The 21989-nt window shown below is 34.0% G+C and overlaps 3 protein-coding genes across 4 annotated transcripts; 2 read left to right on the top strand and 1 right to left on the bottom strand.

Moving 5' to 3' along the window:
- Window positions 1-7008: 7008 nt before the first annotated feature.
- LOC106623950 (shematrin-like protein 2) lies at window positions 7009-7692 on the top strand. Its single transcript, XM_014243592.2, has one exon. The coding sequence runs from the start codon at window positions 7009-7011 to the stop codon at window positions 7690-7692; it is 684 nt and encodes a 227-aa protein (XP_014099067.2).
- Window positions 7693-14934: 7242 nt separating this feature from the next.
- On the top strand, window positions 14935-16825 carry LOC106624267 (uncharacterized). The gene is made up of 2 exons (XM_014243964.3): window positions 14935-15046; window positions 15137-16825. Exons 1-2 carry the CDS (start codon window positions 15008-15010, stop codon window positions 16157-16159), a joined length of 1062 nt encoding a protein of 353 aa, XP_014099439.2. The 5' UTR covers window positions 14935-15007; the 3' UTR covers window positions 16160-16825.
- On the bottom strand, window positions 16262-21789 carry Cpr47Ea (Cuticular protein 47Ea). Of its 2 annotated transcripts, none has more exons than XM_014243958.3 (4): window positions 21645-21789; window positions 18608-18783; window positions 18251-18326; window positions 16262-17373 (listed from the first exon to the last, which is right to left on the bottom strand). In XM_014243958.3, the coding sequence occupies exons 2-4, from the start codon at window positions 18778-18780 to the stop codon at window positions 17227-17229; spliced, it is 396 nt and encodes a 131-aa protein (XP_014099433.1). In that variant the 5' UTR covers window positions 18781-18783; window positions 21645-21789; the 3' UTR covers window positions 16262-17226. The 2 variants fall into 2 exon arrangements, with proteins under 2 accessions (XP_014099433.1, XP_036218561.1); XM_036362668.2 differs by having other exon boundaries at window positions 21636-21786.
- Window positions 21790-21989: the final 200 nt, after the last annotated feature.

The following is a 21989-nucleotide window of genomic DNA, read 5'->3' as shown; positions in this document are numbered from 1 at the left end:
ACAGGAACTACATCACATTTACTAAGATCGAAAATGTGATCAGAAGGCTTTAAGAATCTAAACCGATGATTACAGTTCATCTTCATATTTTCTTCAGGTTTTCCACGCATCTGGTTCCAAAAAGTGTTTTCGTCATAAATATTAGAACGATAGTCATTCATAATATCAATTTCCTTTTATTCATTCTGTTAATTGTTCTATCAAATATAGTCGGCATTTTTTCAAAATGAAACTTCCATGAAATATACCTTAGAACTGAGGCTAGGACCGGTTTTGTATTCTCCATTCTATAATCTGATCATCAGACCAATTTTTCGGCAATACAGCCAGCGAACGACAGTTTTTTAAAATGATGTTAAAAAAAATCAACTTTTATTAAGGTCTTCATAAGTCGAGCTTAGAACATCCAAACATTTTTCTTGGTAGTACTTCTTGTATCAGATTCTTGCTATAATAAATATTCGAAGAGAAATCATTGGAAATTTTGATACAAAAACTACAACTTCCGTTGATATTTTCTATGCAGGCTTGATGTTGATATATAACAGATTTAAGTATTGACCAACAAAGTAATTAAAGCAACGGACCCTAGAGGAACGCCTCAGGTCTTGAAACACTAGTAACATAGGGCAAATCACAAAATACTTTGGGGTAGTGTTGATGGTGGATATGTCATAAAGCTTTTAAGTTCACAGGGCACCTACCATTAAGTTAACACATTCAAGAAATTGGAAAAGTGGATTCGAGGATGATGAAACGCTAAAACATTAACAACATCCTTCAGCCGAATTAGACGTAATATGTTTCAGGGCTCCCACTGCTTCAACTTAAGAGACATTTCGCAGTTGGAGTGGAAAAATCCGTTTTTTACCAAATCTACTGAGTTGCTGGAAAAGGCTTAATTTGGTTTTCATCCACGAGTACAATAGTCCTAATGATGGCCTAAGTGCGATCTGGCACTCCTGCGCTTACCTTTTCAACCTTCTTCAATAATACAAGTAAATCACAGTAACAACACTTAATTTCCCCGTAGCAGGGTTAATCAGCCCAAAAGTGGGATATGCTTTTGTCTTATTGTCTATCTAGTAGCACGAGTTGTATAATTTGTTCTGTACCTTTTGAACATTAACAGTAATTTATTAAAGATTAGGCGAAATGATTTCTGCGTCATTGATTTATTGACACTCAATCAAGTCAGCAAATATGAAGATTCCTCTGCGCCTTCATGTAAAGTGCCATATAAAAACAGGATTTAATTTCGTATCGCGGACTGGTTTTCATTTAATAAAATTACATATACTTTTATATATAATATATCTCATATATGTATACATGTTTAGATTTCATATGACTAAATTGTATTTAGAAGCCACTGAATTTAAATTTTCGGATGCTTCGAGAAATTGGCGGGCAATTTGTGAAATTTGGTCAGTATATTTAGGGTAAGGGTAGAATTAGAATGCCGCATTATAAGGAGATGGTTTCAGAAGAACTAAAAGTTTCCACGCTATCATTTTTTATTTAGTCCATCTTGACTGTGTATTAATATGGCTTAAATGGCAAAAAGATGGCATCATAATCTGTAAACTAAATATTTTCAACAAGGTGTTGCCTGAATTTTAAAACAACCAGTTTCTAAATAATTAATACGTATTTAAAGTAGAAAACGGTACATCTAAGTAGTTTTAAAATACTACTTTTTTTCATATAATAGAAAACAAGTGTACATGTTGGAATCGAGAGTAATCAAAAGACCTAGTGAATACTGCAACGACATATTGCTCGGCGAGTCTCATTTATAATTTATCACATGAAAGTATTACAAAATATATGCATATCTTAAATAAAATATTATAATAAAAAATAAAAAAAAAAAAAAATTAAAAAAAAATGAAAAACATTCCATAAATTATCAAATGATAATTATAATTATTATTCATTACTTCATTTAACTGTTTCTTTCTGGTTTTATACTATATAGCTGCACGTGGGTATATCGATATTGTTAGTATATTTTTTGTAGAGATATCATGCAAACCTGTGGTAGTCTTTGCTTAAATTTTTATTTATTATTCTATTTATTGATCTTTGTATTGCATATTTTTGTGCGTTCCTTTGCAATTCATGCTTTTTGTGCCTTTAGCAATATAAAAGTGGTTTGTCAACATTTGGTATATACCTTTCACAAGCTAAAAAAATTACTTACCCTTTTCATTTAAGGATGATAGTTTAGATAATCAACAATATCTAACTGTTTCAATATTCAAATTATTTTTAAAGTTGTACCGTTTTAGGATTATAGCACCTAGTCAATTACCTTGAAATTCGGCATGAATATTTTTTAAATATCTCTCTATCGTATGAACCAACAAGAACTGATAATTTCGTGTGTAAAATTTCAGATCGATATCTTAAAAACTGAGGTACTAGTTTACGTATAAATAGAGAGACGCACATGGCTAAATCAACCCATCTCATCATGCTGATCATTTTCTTCGGAGTGATCAAGGTATAATTAATATAAAATACGTCAAAATATATCACAAAACGAAGTCAGAAGTAGTCGTAAGTATGAAACCTTAAATGCAATTCTTCTCGAAAATATATTGGTTAGTATCATACGTTGTATCGATAGGCTGTGTCCTCACGATCATCTTTATTCGTCTGTATATACTTAATACTAAATTTAAATTATAAACAATTTGAAAAGCTAAAATGTTTGGTTAGTACCTGCGTAAATGCTGATAAATTGATACTAACAATTATCGATAGTTTCAAACATAAGTTTCAAGAATAAATAGATTCTTGGGGTTCATAGCAGTCTATATTAATTGAAATTTGGCCTAAGGCAACACCTTCTAGTGGCTAAGGGGTGATAGTCCAAGCCTTACCATTTGATCAAACCGGACCGGTACATACAAACTGCGCGTGGAAACTGAATCAAGAAAATTTTTTTCCACGATTAGTACTTGTACAATGATTTTTGTGCTTTTGTGAAGTTTGGTCTCCACATGTCAATTAGTGTGTGTTTGGGAGCATTTTGCTTCCGACCCGTGGCTCAAAGTATTCAGTGAAGGCAGTGAAGTCAACGAAACTTGCCTCATGCGTGTCATCTATCTAGTAAATGTAACTCCAAAATGAGTCGGAATCAAAATAATCAAAATTCGCTGAAGGCACTGAAGGCCATTCCATTCGAGGATTGTATGGAAAATTAGATAAGCATGTTTGTATTGGCTGAGGAACCTATCTTGACTGCTATAATAAAGACTTGTATTAAAATACGTGAAATAATATTATTTCTGCCAGTCCACGCTAAATTAGACCAAATGGTATACAATTTTCGGCCAGGTCTAATGTTTGTTAATCTCATGCATTGTTTGTTTCTATAATCGCTATTTGCATGAATGTTAAATATTTGATCATTTTGTGTGGGTCTTTCCACTTGCGGCGAATAAACTACTTTGGTCGCGATTCGCTTTGTAACCGCAACTAGTTTTAAATTTTCAAATAAAATGCAGGAAATAAAAGATTAAATACTTAAGATATCCTATAATCAAATACATAATTACAATAAAAAACCATTAATTAGTATACATTTAAAATAAATATTTTATATTTTAAATGCAATTTCAATATTATAGATTAAAATTTACGTGTTAGAGGGTGGTTCTTTTTAAACTAAAATAAAGACAAAATTAGCCAAGAGCAGATGTCTTTTACATCATTCATGTGATTTCAGGATGTTGTAAGGAGCATATCAGAGTAATTTACATCTTTACTTTCATTGTGAAGGTTTCTGGCGCTAGCGTTTTTAAATTCCTCAGCAGTTAGTGAATTTTCTGAATAAAATTAGTGAAGCCGGTTTTTAAATCCTACTGTAAGCCTTACAAAGATTAATACTCAGTTAATATCTGAATACAGTTAAATTAAGTTATGTTACGTTAAGATAAGTTAATTTAAGATAAGTTAAGTTAAGTTAAGTTGTGAAACAGTGAACTCGTATTACTGCATATTAGCGATATTAAATAGGCTTTAACACTTTTTACCACATTAATTTAATTTTTGATCACCTTAAAGAATATAAAACCGATCTCTTAATTTAATATACATCTCATGAAGGTTATCACAACTTTGAGACTTGCTAATTTTTCAACAATGTATGTATGTATTTGTTTTTTACTTGAATATTCTCATATGGAGATGATTAATCTAATGACAAGTGGGAACTTCCAAATACACTTCGTTTAAAAATACAATAGAATGTGAGATTGAACTACGCAACGCCTTTTCTAAACTTGTCAAATATTTGTCATTATTATTATTCATATATAATTAAGATAATGAAATTAATCATAAACTTTAGAACGTTTGTAAATTAAAATATGTTAGCTCAAGCATTCTAGCTGATCCGCAATCATTTTTGACAGCCTTAGATGGGGTTAATAACCTCACCTTCTCAAGAACATAAAAAAACAAATAAAGCATTGTTAATTAACGTATACCGACGAAGTGGAAATTAACTGTGACTACAAAATGTGAATCTGTTATTTCAAAAACTTATGACTGTCGCAAAAAAAGTTAATCATAGTTTCATAAAGTCTACGACCACGCGAAAGATTTCATAAAAGGGATTTAGCATACCGCGGAAGTAAGCAGAAAAACACCAAATAAAAAATCACAAATATTGATTATTCAGAACTGAGGCAATCCGAAATGGAAGTTGAATGCCAAACTTTTGTCCAACAATTAACAGCATATGAAATGCCGTTTTATTTTGTATAGCAATGTCAATGTCATTGGCAACAGCGAAGACGCGCTGGCTTTATTGGAGCCGTCATTGGGGTGTGGGCACACAAGCGTGCAGTGGAAACTGTGCGAGCATACGATATTGTATGAGTATACAAATGAACCATTTACAGTGTTGGGGAAAATAATAACAGGCTATCACTGCTAATTTATACTATGTTGATAACTACAGATAACTGGATATTGGACGAAAACAATTTTTTCGTGACATTGAGTCATACGTCTTACTCGTATATGTATAAGTAATAAAAAAATGTCTCAGTTTTTCGAAGTTAGCGTCCAAAATCAAAATATTTGTCTTCCAATTATGAAATTGAGCTTATTGAGCAGTATAAAGTTCGGAAAGAGAAAAAATATGAGCATCATCCGATTAAAACACGAACATATTTCTATGGTGTATAACAGTTTTCCGTCAGGCTTATATGACAGATGGTATAATACAATTTTTCAAATCAGATTAAGTATTCTTACTTTCAACAGGCGCAATAGAAAGGTTACTCAACCTACTACCGTCGACATTGCAATGGAAAGCTCTACAGCGAAATTAGCTGAAAGAATGGCGACGTTAGGCTTTTCTACAATACCGCCGGCAGAACTTGCAACATCTACACGGACGTATCAAAATTGACTGATAGGGAAGGCGCCAGAATCGACTGCGCGGAGCTGGATCTCAGGCGACCCTTCAAGCGACCCTTCAAGCTTCCGAAATACTGTAGGTTATTCCAGGAGGAAGCCTTTGAGGTTAGTAAAGCTGCTGAGAACATTGCAGGTAGTTAAGGCAATATGCTCATATCGTTTTACCTCTGAGAATATTGTTAAAAGCATGGAGGGAGTAGGAATGGTGGCTGCCGGAAAAACATTGCATATATTCTAGGTTCCAGGAAACAAGCGCATTCCAGAAAAGAAATAGCTGATGAGATTGAGGTTATACATGCTCAGAACGTTTTGACATACGAGCGCTATTTGTGTTGTTAACAGTAACATAAAATACTCAAGGCAAAAAATAAAATTTATCGCTAACATTTTCGCGCAACTTTTTTTTACAACCTTCGACGCGGGTTAACTCAGCAACAGTGCATCGATGAACTCAATTGAATTTTTGGCGGTGAAGCTCTATCAAGGATCAGTGTTTATTGATAGTATGATGAATTCAATCGAGATCGTAGATCACTCCAAGACGAATTTCGTGAAGGTTGTCCAAACTAAATTGTTGTTCCGGAAATTATTGATGCTGTGCGCATACTGGTACTAGTGGGATCATTAGCAGAACCAGAAATAATTCAATATTGCATGAACATTTGACTGCGAAAAAAATTTGTTCACGTTGGATCCCAGACAATTATGTATGCCAGTGGTCTTTTAAGAATTCAGGAAAACTAACTGCCGAAGACGGATCACTATTCACCACGACAGTGCGAGCTCTCACACATCGACTGCACATCGAGCCAACCCAAGCAAATTTTCATATCAAAACTTGTTGTATATTTTTATTTTTACCAACACTGTGCTAGTTTATGGGTATAAATATTGGCACATTATATCGCGGGAAGTTGCTCAGTCGACTGAGCGTCTTGTTGTCGGTGACGAAACAAGTTAATGACGTAGCTGAAGTCTAACTGCTTTTGTAGTGGTCATCTAAAGGTGGCTGAATGTCGTTTTGGTTGCCTATTTTTGTACTATACTTGTATTTACCCTTATGCGTTGGCTCTTTATATTATAGTTTGCTTTTGGTTTTATTTGTTCTGCAACTTTTACTATTTTATTCTTATTTTGAAGAAAAATAACAAAAACATCGCTCGATGTTCAGACTGTGTGAAGGCCTGCAACTTGCAATTATGGAAATTTCGCATATGATCGACCAAAGTAAATTTTGACACTAAATATTTGTAGTTTCATTTATATTGTATTATTCTTTGGTATTCTGTTGTCGTTCAGAAAATTTTTTACTAAAAATACTAGTGCAGCACCATTTTGAATGTTAGTAGTGCCAAAACCAGCACGACGTGAGCCACCAAACAATTTCAATAAAAAATGTGTACTAAATAGAAAATTGTAAACAAGATAAATATAAACATATATATAATTTAAGTACCGCATGAATTGTTGAAACATATTGCCGGTTGAAAAAAAAAAATAAGTGAAATATTTTGAAATTACTCTATTAAACTTATTCTCAAAATAATCGAAACAAAAAACTAAACAATGTTCATACTTTGCAAAGCCTTACTAATGGCTTGCTTCTTCGTATTTGCTTCGTGCCAGTTGACGCGCCAAAGTGGCTCCCGCAGTGGAAGCCATAACACGGTCAGAAGTGACGTCGTCCAAGGGCGAACCTTAGGCCTAATCAGACCATTAATCGGTGGTTTAGGGGCTATTCGTCCAATTGCCAGCGCTATTGGCTTTGATCCGATTAGATTGGGCACGGCGGGTGGCGGTGCCTTACAGTCGGATCCCATTTACGGCGGCGGCTATCCCGGCTACGGTGGTTATGGCGGTTATGGCGGCTACCCCTTCTACGGAGGCTATCCGGGTTTATTTTCGGGTTATGGTCCATATTTATATCGGCCACGTCCATATTATCCAACATATGGTGGTTACAATCCTTACGCTGGCTACCAACGTCCCAGCTATGCCTCTAATGGTGGCAGTATAGTTAATAGCCCAAGTGCATCCACGTCGTCCAGCACAAATGCAGGTGGATTAGGATCCTTACTAAGCGGCAGCACTGGTGGAGGTTCATCGGCTTCACAGGCACAACTAGCCAATCAGTTGGGCCAGGCATTGGGTTCCAGTTTACGTCCATTACTGTCAGGTGGGGGTGCTAGTGGCGCAGGCGGAGCAGGAGCAGCTGGCGGTCTGGCTAGTATACTGGGGCTTTTAGGTTAGATAGTTTATAATTTGTAAAACGTTGTAGTGCATAAGTTTATATATATATATGTATTTGTGTTAAATTGTTGTTGGAAATACGCTTTGCAATGTGTATGAAGTTTTTTTATAATTATTTTGTTATCTAAATGAAATAAGAGCTGTGCTGTTTACTCCATTTAACATTTTATGAAAAATGTTGTTAATGTGGTGAAGAATATATTGTTTTCGTTGATCGAGTTAAGGTACTTACAATTATTTCTTTCCCATCTTTATCCGCTATAAATGGATCCAAGGAATTTCGTGGTTATATTGATTAAATGATATTATATTAAGGTGAGTGATAACTCTATAGGATGATATAATATTTTTCGGTTTACGAATTATAGATTACACAAAATTTAGTTAATAGCTGGCGATAAGAAAACATCGCTGCTACATTTTTGATAAGTATTCATAAGAATATTGAATTTATACATTCTCATCAGTAAAAGTATTGCAGGTTCATTCTTTTAGCCGATATTCTCCTTATTTCATTGAAGAAAATTTGCTCAAGTCACAACTGTCAAGGTATCTTCGAAACACCAAGTGAAGTCAATGAAAGTTGAAATTTTGCGTTCCAGGAGGTTGTTGCTTTATTCATACAACTCCACGTAGCATCTTCGAATTCGTTGTGGCAAAAACTAAAGTGTATAATTTTAACGCAGAATCTATTTCAAACTCTGGATGTTCACCTCGTTACCGACTTTTCATTCTATATTATGTCAAAGCCAATAAAAGGGTTTTTATATACTTGCATTTTTTTATTTAGCACAGTCCAAATTAAAAATTAGTGGGAAGATTGATCCCACATTGTACCCTTATCGCTGAGACAGACCCTCCCGCCTTTATAAAACAAAAAAAATAATAACTACGCTCAAAATTAAGATACAAATTTGTTATTTGGCAGAAGGAAATTTTTTAAGAAGTGGGGGACGTCCCGACTTTAATAGGTTTAATGTCGATGTATTCGACCAATATCAAACTCGTTGGAACACATTATCCTGACATTCCAATATTATCACGCCTACTTCTTTTTTATGTATATATCGGTCAATCTGTGAGGTTTCTTAATAGCTCGTAATCCATTTTTTTTAATAATAATAATACATTATAATACCATAAATGAAAAAAATTGGGTTAATACTATCCATCGCCCCGTATACCAATATAAGAATTTCAAACTTTTGATTAGTCTTACACCGTATATATCGGAATAAGTGGACATGTTTTGTTTATTGTACAAATTAGGTTTGGCGGTAAACATGAATGAAATCGGCATAGACCTTACTCTAAACCTTAAACCTCTAATAAAAGGGTGTTTTTTTAGACATGTGGTTTTCAAAACGATGTAAAACGCATATAGTTTAATGTTATGGCCAAGACCTTAGCTTTATTATAAAAATAACGGTATGCCATTTTGTTGTAAAAATAACTTCGGACAAGTAACCATCCCGACTGGGTCGAATAAACTCCAGCCAAGAGTCGCGAATTTCGACCACTTTTTGCAGCAATTGTGGCCTTATGTCAGAAATAACGCGCCGAATATTCTCTTTCAAGGCATTAATCGTCTCGGCTTCACATAACCGCATAAAATTAGCTGGGTTAAATCGCACGATCTTAGAGGCCAAGCCACAGGTCCCCGACGCGAGATAATGCATCCACGAAAAAATCATTGATCATCGTTCTATAGCGTTCTCCATTGACTGTAAAATTATGTCCGCCTTTAATTTTGGACTGATAATTTTCTCTTTTCTACCAAAAGTGTGCGCCATCGCTAAACAAAGCTTTATTATGAAAACCAGCTTTGGAATTGCACCCGAAATTAGCCGTTTCTCACTTGCTTATTAGGATAAGGGCATTATAGATACACTGCCAAGATCGTATTTACACTATTAAGAATGTATATAAAAAAAAATTTGCAGAGTGACATCAAAGGTATCCAATCTGCTTCTGCGAGTACCTACCAGGCAATTAAAGTTTTAGGAGCTGTATGAATGCATTAAAAATTTATAAAATACGCCTAAAATTATGTAACAATTATATTAATTTTTGGCTGCATAGAAATACAGTACGCTTGCGATAACTCAAACTAAATTAAGAAAATATATTATACAATCGTTTGAAAATACCAATTAGAGTATCCGAAAATACAAGAGATACTGCAAGCCAACTAGTAGAAATTAAATTGAAACAAACAAATATAGCTTACCTTCGCTGGGAATCCTGCCGCTTACTTATATTAATAATATATTTTTGGAACAATACAAAAAACAAACAAAAATCGCCAGCTTCGGCTGCACTGAAGCTATAATACCCTTAATGCCCAATTTCGTGATGATATTTTGTCAAATAAAAAAGATTTCGTTAAAGGACATGCAAGTATATTTGGTCGGTCAGTTGCTTTTGCTCGCAGCTAAATGGTATATACATATATAGATCATGGATTACCAAGAGATTCTTCTGACTTAGAAGCTTAGAGAGCCGTAATTGAGTCACGGAAAAGCTAGATAGACTTAGTATGCCATTATGACATATTTGTTTAACTTCGAAAGGCTTCTTATCCACTATATATTTTTTATAAATTCTTCTTTTCGAAATAGAGTTTCATTTTATTTTAAAAATTATTTATTTAAGGCTTAAAACGTAATTTTTCATCAAAATACTTTCATACCGACACATAATTAAAACAAATTCGGATTTAATTTGCTCATTTTTTAATTTCATATACACTATTTAGTATACAAATTTAAGTCCAAGTGTAGATATATGTATAATTTAAGGTTATATAAGAATACTGATTTTTGAAGAGAGAAATACGCTTATCGCTTAATAGTCCAGGTCATAATCAAAATTCAATGAAGCCGGAACCGGACTTCTGTGTGCGCTATGCGCATAACTCGCCACACCACCAGGGATCATGTATGTGCCGCCAGCTATGTAACCACCAGGATATGAACGCGAATAATGCTGACGTCGCACCCGAGGACCGACATTCGAATGCTCCACGTTCTCGTTAAAATCTGCGATACCGATGCCGAGGTACTCGCTGTCACCGAGTGGCAAACAAACAAATTGCTGGATTAATGACATAATCATAATCGTTAATAAAACACACGAAAAGTACTTCATTTTTATATGTACAAAGAAGGAGTTATTAATTTGCGCAGCAAACAGAACTTTACAAGTGGCTTTTGAATACTAGTAAGGCCAATTAGAGTAGTTGCCCATTTATACGAAAAATAAATGCGATAGAAGACAGCAGAAGCACATAATAAACAAAAACGTGATCAAAGAAATATAAATATGGACGTTATAACCAATAAAAAATAAAAAATTATTTACATAAATAAATTATTATAACTTAAAAACATAATAAAGGGTCTCCCGGTAGTAAATTGTTGACATTTAATATGTATGCATATTGAAAATATTTAAAATCTAATGGCTGATAACACACACACGAATGCTCTTAGATATTAAGGTAGGGCGGATATCTGATGACGCGCCGAGACTATAATCTCCTTACTCCATTATGTCGTCTCAACCAACCTGTGCTTCTGATCAAGTTGATCAATCCAAAAAGTTTTATATGTGCAACTTCTCAGACGTCGACAATAAACCCTCGACCAATAGTTGCGATTATTTTCCTAGACAAAGCCTTGCATTCGCTAGATGTGTTCTTTTGTCTCTTCTTCTTCTACTTCTTGATACCACCTCCTACTCGATTATCTAATTTGGACCCATCCGTACAGATACTTATCCCTGTGTCCCTGACCAACTCCCTTTTATTCCACTCCTCTCTGGAAGTGGAATAATTTATGTTTAATCCTAAAGGATTTCTAAAATCCGTGATATTGGGCAGAAATGTCCCAAACTATTTTATTGTTTTCCGCATTGAGATAAACGCACCATATAAACGGTTACAAATCTATTTATTAAACTGTAATTGAGTAATAAATTTAAAAAGTATTTAATATTTTGGGGTTTTTCCATTTTTTCGGCTATTTGTTGACAGTTAAATGTGTCTAATTCTTATTAATCAGGTTCTCTCACGGCCATGAAGTAAGAAAACAATTTTTTGCATTCAGAATTAAGAAATTATTATTTTATGATTGATATATGGCAGTGCAGTAAAATATGAGACTTATAAATAGACTATTACACCTTTTGAGTTTAATTGATCTTTTTAATGAGTACATTAAAATTTACGACGCATAAACCATTTATAATAACACGATACCGATAAAAAAAAACAATTATTTGCAAAGAAAACATATACAATAAGTAAGGAAGCTAAGTTCGAGTGTAACCGAATATTTTCTACTCTGCAACTTGCAAGGATCAGGGCCGGGGAAATTACTTCAGGTGTTGGCAAAACTTTATAATAAGAAATGTAGCGAAAAGGCTTAACTTTATTGTCATCGACGAAATGGTGAATGGATTACAATCAAATTTGGTATCATATTAAGTTATTGCGAAGATCATAGACTCACTTAATGTATTACTATATTTTACTCCCGTCGGCGAAAATTATGCTAAAAAAATTGGGGGCCTAAAAATGGAAGTGCTGATTGCATTAATTTTTGACATATTTTCAAGAAATTTTATAAATATATAAATATAAACATATATGTGGAGTAAAGTCAGCCGTACATTTCAAAATCGTAAATATTGGTTATATGGGGGCTAAGGCAAGTTTTCGCCTGATTTTATCTATTTTAGGCACAATGATATACTGTTATCAGAACAACACTCTTTCTCAATTTCATTAAAATAACCAGCACCAGGCTGATATTTGTGGTATAAAGTCAACTAAAAGTTCGAAAGTATTTTTATTAGGTATATGGGGGGATTAATACTTCCCAATCCGATTCAACCCATTTTTGAGATATATTATTCACAAAAATTTTTTTTTCCGAATTTTTCAATTAAATATCTCACAGATTGACCGATATTTTCGAGAAAAAGTCCGCCATGCGCTCTCGGGTCCACATTTCCGGTATCTGGACTCTTGAATAATTATAATTTCGATCATTTTAGACCTGATATGGCATAACTTAAAGGAAATTTTCATTAAAATGTATATCCCGATATATTAATTAGTTATTGATTGGTATACTGGAAAGTGAAAAAATCAAATTGGTGGAGTAAGTTCGGGGTGTATTCCCCTAATTGTGGGCGGTGCCACGCCTATTGTCCAATATTGAAATATGCTCCTATAAAGCCCTTTTTTGCCATAACGGGTGTAAAATTTAATGTCTCTGACGCAGTTCGTTATTGATTTATCTCAGTTTTAGTAGTTTTTAAAAAACCCATTGTAGGTCTGTCGCAAGATTTTATTTGCAGCTTAGTTATGGCAATTTATAAATTTTCGATTAATAGAGTTTTGTGGGCGTGGTAGTGGTACGATTTCCCCCATCTACGAACACTTTTCTGCCAAGCAAAACGTGTACAAAGTTTCATTAATGTATCTCCATATTTACTCAAGTTATCGCTTGTACAGACGGATAGGCAGAAAGTCACTCGGAATTCAACTCGTCTCGCCATCCTGATCATTTATAGTTATAACTCCAAATCTATCTCGATTAGATTTAGGTGATACGCACAACCGTAAGATGAACAAAACTATTATGCTCTGTAGCAACATGTTGCAAGAGTATAAATAAATATATTTTTCTCTTTTTGTATGTGATTCTCTTAAAAAATTTATTTCAAAAGCCGAAAACAAAAAACGAAAACCTGTTTCATATTAGCTAATATTTCGTACTCATTGCACAGTAATGTATGCAAATAAATTCAACTTTTTTAAATAAAAAGCAATCAGTGGTTATGCCTGAATTTTATTTTGTTTACAAACACAACATGAACAAACACTTTTTTTTTTTACTCCCTTGGAAATCTTAATTTGACATTTCTTATCCAGATTTGTCACCTAAAGGCTTCAAAACTTATCTTACTAATTGGATTTAAAAATTAAGCTCTTAGCAAAGGTTGACTATACCTCAGGTTATCGTCGGCACACTTACACACTGAGCATGTCTCATGTCCTCTCATATGCACGAAGCACATGCCCATATTAGACTATTGCGAATTCTAAAAAGCTTTTCTTCATATTTTGAACTATAATAACGCCATAAGTTAAGACTTGTTTGTAAGCTTATTGAGTGTACAAGTATTATTCAGAGGCCTGATAAATCTGGAACGCTGTAGGAATGAAAAACATTTTTGCATAATTTCTATAAAGTAATTTTTACAATCTCAACTTAGCAAAATTTTAAGAATTACCTCACGAATATATTTCGGAATTTATCCCTTGTAATCTGTCTGTCCGTGTGAGCAATAGATTATCTAAGGTTAGGTTATGAGACAGATACTCACATGGACAAGGATCACACATGGTCAATGCCTCCTATGGACTTTAAGTAACTCTTTTCCATTTGACTTAAGACGACACCAGCAGAGACATTTTATTAAAATTTGATGATTTTGCTACCTAAAATTGGCGATATTGGTTCTGACTTTATGTGTTTCATATGTAGTGGTCAGTTTTCATTTAAATTTAAGTAATTTAGTAGAGAAAAAGAATGCCTTTGGAATATATTATATTTTCCCGTAACCCTAAGCTTCACAGTTCAGAAGAAACAAGAAAAAAATTTAATTTCGGCTACACCGAAGCTATAATACCATTCACATGTAGATTTCTTATAACACAATAAAATATGAAAACGTAACCGGTCAATGGTTGGCATACGAAGGAAAACGTTTTGCTAGACACTTTATTTCATATCAAAATCTTGTTTTTAGTTGGCCAGTTTGAATGTCAGCTATATGCTGTAGTGGCCCGATATTGGTGGTTCCCATAAATGAGCAACTGCTTGAAGAGAAAAGGAAGTGTGCGAAATTTCAGATCCCTATCTTAAAAACTAGAGGGACGTATGTACAAACGGGCATAGAAGAATCGACTGAGCTCATCATGCTGAACAGTTACATATACATATAAATGGTATACTTCATATGGTCTCTGATATTTTCTTTTGGGTATTAAAAATTTCGTTGCAGACTTACTATTACCCTGTTCAGAAAATATGTTTATGAAAACTATTTATCTCTTTTCTGCATCTGATATTTTCAGTTCCTCCGAAAGTAATTCGACGGTACATAATTTACGAAAAACTTGTTGGAATTTTCGAAAGTATACTTTTGTGGCAACTGTTCAGTAAACTGTCTATGCATTCTATCGAAAATGTCATAGTGGTATAGAATTATATTTTTTTAACAACTTGTCAAATGGGCAATGTATAGGGAAATAAACAAAAATTCACATACAGAAAATGTAAGTAGACAGCGAGCTCACAACCTCTTCAATCTCAAACTATTTAATTTATACCGTTATCACCTTTTCACAACATGTGTCCGGTTGCAGTTCACGCCAGTCTCATTTATGGAACACTTTTGCAGAGCTCTACACCCAGACCTCGATCTGAGTACAACATGTGTCACCTGGTTTCGTCAGGCCACCCAACACTGTACAGAATTGATTTTGCAGAAGAGACGTGGACCTGCCTTCTGGACGACACTAAAGAATTTTATTTTTCCCAATCGCCAGACATCGTTGCTCAACCAAAAGATACCAATCAGCATACATCCGAATCGTTTATCGGTTAGCGACTGTCATGCGCTCTTCCTGGATATTGTCAATGATTATGTGGAACGCGCGCCACGCTACTCCATCGAATCGGCCACCAATGTCTTACTCTGGCAAATACTCTATTCGTTAATGGGTATTATGGCACTCGGCACGGTACTGGTCACGACCATATTCGCCTATCGCAAGTTCGGGCAGTCACTGGAGAAACCACTTGATCCGCTCGCCGCGGTATTTGTGCCGGAGAAGCGTGCTGCCGCTTACATCAATCACAATTTGCGCGTGATGAAGTACGAGCTGCAGCGACTGCGCATACGACACATCATACAACCCGAAGATGTGCTCGCACCGGACGGCACCATCACGTTAGTTATGAAAGTCGCATCTAAACTGAACTTCGTTGACGGCATTGTCGGTAGTCACACGCACTGTAGCGGACGTTTATTTCGCCTTCAAGAAATGAACTCGAAAATAAAAACCGACTACAAAACCGAAACAATAGCGAAGATGATGAACTTTATGAATAACTATTCGCGTAAATTGCATTTGTTGGTGATCTTCGAAGAGGATCCGATCTATGAGGAGCTAATGCGTCGTCGTCGCGCACATCCATTGAAAACTACTTCACCGCTCGCGCTGCCAAATGTTAGTAGCACGAAGAGCAGTCTTGGCTTTTCAATGCGCAGCATTACACCACGCTCCAGTAGTGCCCCAAAAAGTAAAGCAACAAGTCCACGTCCACCCACGCAAATACCACGCAATCTCTCGCGGCGCGCCTCAACTTTAACCCTGAGAAAGTAGTTTTAAAGTAGCTGGTGCTGCGGTGTTATATTTGCCTGGTTAGGCGTGAGTGTCTATATATATGGTGTCTATGTGTCTATATGTATTAAAAAGCCAAGTTACTGAGTTTTTACGCAATTTATTTATTGCCTGATTGCTGTACTTACAAGAAATCGAAAATTTGTTGTAATCACTCACGTTTTTAGCAAATATTCGTAAATATTCAAAATACATAAATTGCTTAAATACTACAACAAAAAAATATATATAAAATAGCATTTAAATTACCAAACATATAATCGTTATGTATGTATGTATGTTTCTGGAGATAAGGTACATGAGTAGGTATTTTAACTTTCATTATGGAACAGCGTGCGTTGGCGCTCAAGGGTTAAGTGGAAAATATATGGAGGTTGCCAACGAATTCCGCTACATTGGTAGTTGGTAGCGCGCGTAAGGACGGAATGTGGACACAAGAAATAAGGTGAAAGTACAAAAGTGAGGTTAGAAAAGTTTAAAGAAGGGATTAGAGAGCACAAACCATGTTATAGATTAATTATCAATAAACTACCGGTTAACTTGTTAGATAAATATAGAAAAAGTGTGAAAAAATAAATGAGTAAAGATATATCCGTGTGTGCATGTTTGTAAGAAGATAATGTGTGGGCGGTCATATGAAAAGTTCTGCACACGAGGTCGTCTTAATAGATCTCAACAACAATAATAGGCCTATATGTCCTCGTTCCCGATATTAGTTGTATATACTTGTATGTAGGTGTAAGCTTATTATTAGCCTCGTTTATAGCTAAGCTCGGCTGCTCGACGTTGCCACAGTTTGCCGTTTGTTTCTTGCTGTTTCTAGGATTTTTCGCCTTTTTCTTGTTCTTCGTTATTCATGTACGATGTGTTGTTGCTTCTGGTTTTAAGTTAAGTTAAGTGTGTTTTAAGGCTGTGAGTTGTATCATTGTGGTTGTTGCAAAATATCACGTTAATTAGCATTGATCACGTCTTACTTGTATGAACTCGTACGTATGTATGTAAGTAATGATGTTATTGATTTAGGGATTGATTCAAAAATCTGTGTGAATTTATTTGAAGAACCTGCCACCAGCGCGTGGTGGGGGTGGTGTTGGTATGTGTGCACCCTCAGCGCGATAACCATTCTCATCGGCGATGTAAGTGATTGTGTAGGTGATGCCATCCGGACCAGTGTATGAGTAAGATCCTTGCATCACCTAATAAAAAGAAAGAAAGAGAGAGAGAGAGAGAATACGGAGTGTTAGTGAAAATTACAGATCTTGAAAAATATTGAACATAATTATTTGCAATGAAATGTATAAGATACTAAGTAAATATACGAGTTTTTGTACAGAAGTTGCCAACTAAATTTAAAAATAATTCAATGACCGAAGGTATTATAGTAGAACAAGTCAATCGTGCTAATGAAGCTTCTTGTATCAGGAAACAAAACTTTCAGAAACGCGTTAACAATCAGCAGGTCAAACCGAATTTTGGAGTAATACTTGGACGACGAAAGGAAAAAAGAGTAGGCTGTTACTTTGTTTTATACTTTAAAGTAAAATAATTATGAGCCTAGTTAAAATGGTTTAGAAAGTTTACAGTCCAAAATTCTTTTTTGAGGTGGGTTCAAAATTGGTAAGATAAACAGAGTATTAGAAATATATATGCGGTTTAAAAAGTTTACATTTGAAAAAAAAATTAGGTGGGCTGCCACCAGATTGAAATTTAATACATTTTAGCAGATAAATAATTTATTAAATGTGAATATCGAAATAGAGCAGTTGAGAAAGCTTGTAGTTCAAATTATTATGTAGAGGGAAATTTATGTTGAAGAAACTTAAATGAAAAATTGTAGAAATAAAATATTTGGTAATGCACTATTTGTCTTTTAAAAGCAAATCAGTTTTCTGGCTACTTGATGCCTAAAAGCATACACACGCATCTTTAATACATAATCGTCTCAAAACACTAGTATTCTGCCCCTAAAAGTGAGCTAAAGACCAAATAATGTGCGCACTGCTCATGCGCAACCAATTTATTGCCGAATTATGCAAATTCAAATGCAAACTGAGCACCCTAGCAATGACTCACCTGCGCTTCCACTTGTGTACCCGGATTCTTCAAGTAGCCCGCCTCGTCCGCGCGTATGCCGTTACTTGTCTCATAGCTGCGTGTGAGAAAGAAGAGAAATGAATATATATAAATTAATTAATCCATTAATTATTATATATACAGTTATTTATATAGTCAAAGCTAGACGCTTACACCAATGAGATCAATTAACCTGTCAAAGTGGTCGTTAAACAATTTAAATTAACGATTGCAAGTAACCGTTATGTTGATCAAACGGTTATTAAATATTTTTTTACTACTTTTTATAGTTCGTTGCTTTTTGTTTCGAGTTACACTCAACATTTACGAGTGTTCTAAGCAACATCTTCGACTTACTTGTATGTGTAAGAGCCATCGGGATTCAGATCGAAGCCCTGCTTCAGAATGACGGCGTTAGCTTCGTAACCGCGCGCCTGTGGTAGCGGCAAACCGCGTTGTGCATCAACACTGCCAATAAATGCGAGTGTGGCCAAAACGGTGGCAGCGAACAACAGGAATGATGTCTTCATGATCTGCAAATCCGGTATGTGGAAAACAAAATTAAAAACTACAAATTATGAAATTTGCACCTTAACTGTATAAGCTGCATAACAATTAGGTAACGTTTTTTTTAGCATTTTTTGAGAATTTACGCACAGAGTTTCATGCTTTGCAAATTGCAAGTGGAGTCAATTTTCTGTTGCGCTACAACCTCGGCTAGGTAAAATTATGTGTATGTGTGTGTAATTTTATCTATATATACAGTTTTTGTTGCTTTACACGGTGCAATGGAGCACAGAGCCAGGCAACGTGCTTAGGCCGTGGGCGTGTGTTGGCATATTGATTGCCCGAAGCGTGCTCTTAACAGCAATTTTGTTAATTTAATTTACATATTTTCATAGTTATTCAATGCGTCAAATTACATTATTTATAGGTAATATATTTTTTTTTAATTTTTCGCCCCTTATAGTTACAATTTAAAGGTGTGGAAAATAAATTTAAAGCTCATGATGGATATAAGATTGTCGCGCTTCACCATCAGAGGAGTATAATTTATTATATTGTATAACTATTTTCAGTTATATAACTATGAAATTGCAGAAATTGTTTTTACAGAAGTTGAAGATATTGGTTTTTGAGTTATACAATTATTTATTTTCTTATAACAGGCGTTTAATTATTTGTTATAAATATAAAATTTTAAATCTATGTGCAACGATCATGGCAGAGCCTTTTGTTCCGTGTACGGAAGACTTTCTTTGTTTAGAAAGAAAGGACCGAACTTGATTTTGCTGTCGCAGTATTTTTGCACTTATTTGTGTGATAAAGCTTGTGCCATTGTTTAGCCGAATTATAAACGCTTAATAAAAACTCTGAGTCAGATATAATTTTAGAAATATCACAAATCATATTTTTTTGTCCTTTTAGATTAATTACCATTATATTTATTTAGCTAATTTAGATAATTCCTGAAAACATTCAAAACATAAATTTTAACTTTTTTTTAAATTTTTTTCCCAAGTATTTGAGCAAGTTATTTAAATATATAAGAGTTAAGAATCAGGAAGGAATATTAAAGAAATAAAATAAAAAATATTGAGCCAAAAAGATTAGTAATATATTCTTCACTATCTCAAAGGAACAACACTAATTTATGTAGTATTTTTCATTTTCATAAAAAACTTAGCTTAGCATTTAAACACTAAATTGGCAAGATAAAATTATTTTGTATTGAATTCGAACAAAATATATTTTTTTATTATTTTCATTTGAAAAGGCATATTATTTTAATAAAGCACAAGGTGTTTTTAGTTTTATATTCGTCACTATAATAATTACAAAACCTTCTATTTACATAAAATAAATATGTTTTCGAATACCTTTACCCTGTATTGAAGTTTTTAAATAGGGCTAATGTGTACCTATTACTCATTACTTCAAATTTATGGTTGAACTAAACGCAATTAAGAAGAACTGTGCCAAATTTTTGTGCTGACCTTCATTTCTGTTTGTAAATACTCCGATTGCAAATACTTTGATTGCAAATAACCTAGAATTCCCATCGCATAAATAATGATAAAACTTGTTTTGTTGTGTATTTTAGTAGAGTTTGTCTTCGGTAAGTTCCGGTTAGTGAAATGTTTGTTCCATAACGGGGTCCTAAAACTTACAAAGGCGCTTCCAAATAACCAGTAAATTTTCTTAGAAGCCTTTTTGATATAGAAAATGCAAACAAAAAATGTTCAATTCAAATTAAAAAAATTATAAGAAGTAAAAATGTGGTTTTCAACAAAAACAAACTTAGTGGCAATTCCAAATGAACTAATAATTTTTTCACAAACCGCTTTGTTAATTAATTTTTTTGGATGTTGTAATTGTTTACCTAAGCTTTAAACAAAATATTCGAAAATTATATTCTATTATTTTTTTATAGATTTCTATGCATCAGCTCCAAATATTTTAATGAAATAAATTATCTTTTCAATAGAAATGTCGGTAAAAACGAATATTGCACTATTCTAACCGCAAAAATGTAAAACCGGAACTAATTTTCGTTATAAGCAGTGATGACGTAAGAGCGGCTGCTTGAGGTAAGGCAGACCCTTTTCACCCACTAACCAATTTGTATTATTTATTGCGAAATTTACTTCATAATTTCAAATTTATTCTCATTAAGAAGTTATTTAACTTAAATTTAACGAACTCTCTTACACATGTATTTTGATTTATAATATACTAGCAATGCCAGATATAAATCAAATATCATTGTTGTTAAAAATAAAGTATTTTGGCGGGCAAATCCTTTCGAAGAACTAGTCAAGCACTAAATTTGAGGTTTTTTGTTGGTTACGAATTTTGTATTTCAGTTGAAACTCCTTATGAAAATACTTTCTTATTAGAAATTCATTAAAACGTTACATAAAACAATCATTGTAAAACAAATATATATTATATATAAAATATATTTATAAATAGTAATCTATATTAGAGATCTATGTATTGATGAAACAAATATCGATTTAAATCATTATTCGATGGTCATGAGAAGGAAATATTTTTTATATATTTTGAGAAAAGGTTATTTTTTCTATTTCGGGTGGTCTTTTCTTCAGAACACCTCTAATTTACTTCTAGAATTTTGTAAATACCAAACTTTCACTTTCAAAAATAAAATTCTGAATTTTTTTCGAAATTTTCTAATATTTATATACACAACATTTAGTTAGAGTTTTGATAATATTTTCTTCTTATTCTTTCAACCCAATAATAACGAATCCATAAAATATCCTCGTTTCATTGACAAAGTCAAAATGTAAACATCTCCAAGGATGTGGACACACGCACACACAAACACACACAAATATTTATTCCTTTGCTACTGAACCTTTATTACTTCAAGGAGCGTTTTTATTAGATTTCTAGAACTCGAGCAGCTTTTCTTGGCTAAACCGTATACGACACTTGCTCGCGCTTAAAAATTGAGATCGTCTTCACTTGAAGGCTCGTCAAAAAACTGTTGTGGCTAACCAAATAAAATCAAATGCTTTTATACTTTTGTGGCGCGATCGGAGCGACACCGCTTGCCAGCCGACAATTGCATTTGCCGCAATGCAATTTGTGCACTATGTCAAGCCAAATGCAACAACAACAAGGCATAAATATAACAACGGCGGTGGTGAGAGAAGAATAACGGCAAGTCGACATTAGCAACAACAGCAACAGTGAGTTGCAGAATGCA

Source organism: Bactrocera oleae, chromosome 4 (genome assembly GCF_042242935.1).
Source record: "Bactrocera oleae isolate idBacOlea1 chromosome 4, idBacOlea1, whole genome shotgun sequence".
NCBI classification, from domain to species: domain Eukaryota; kingdom Metazoa; phylum Arthropoda; class Insecta; order Diptera; family Tephritidae; genus Bactrocera; species Bactrocera oleae.
The sequence above is the reverse complement of the archived record's forward strand: the minus strand, read 5'-3'. Positions and strand labels throughout refer to the sequence as shown.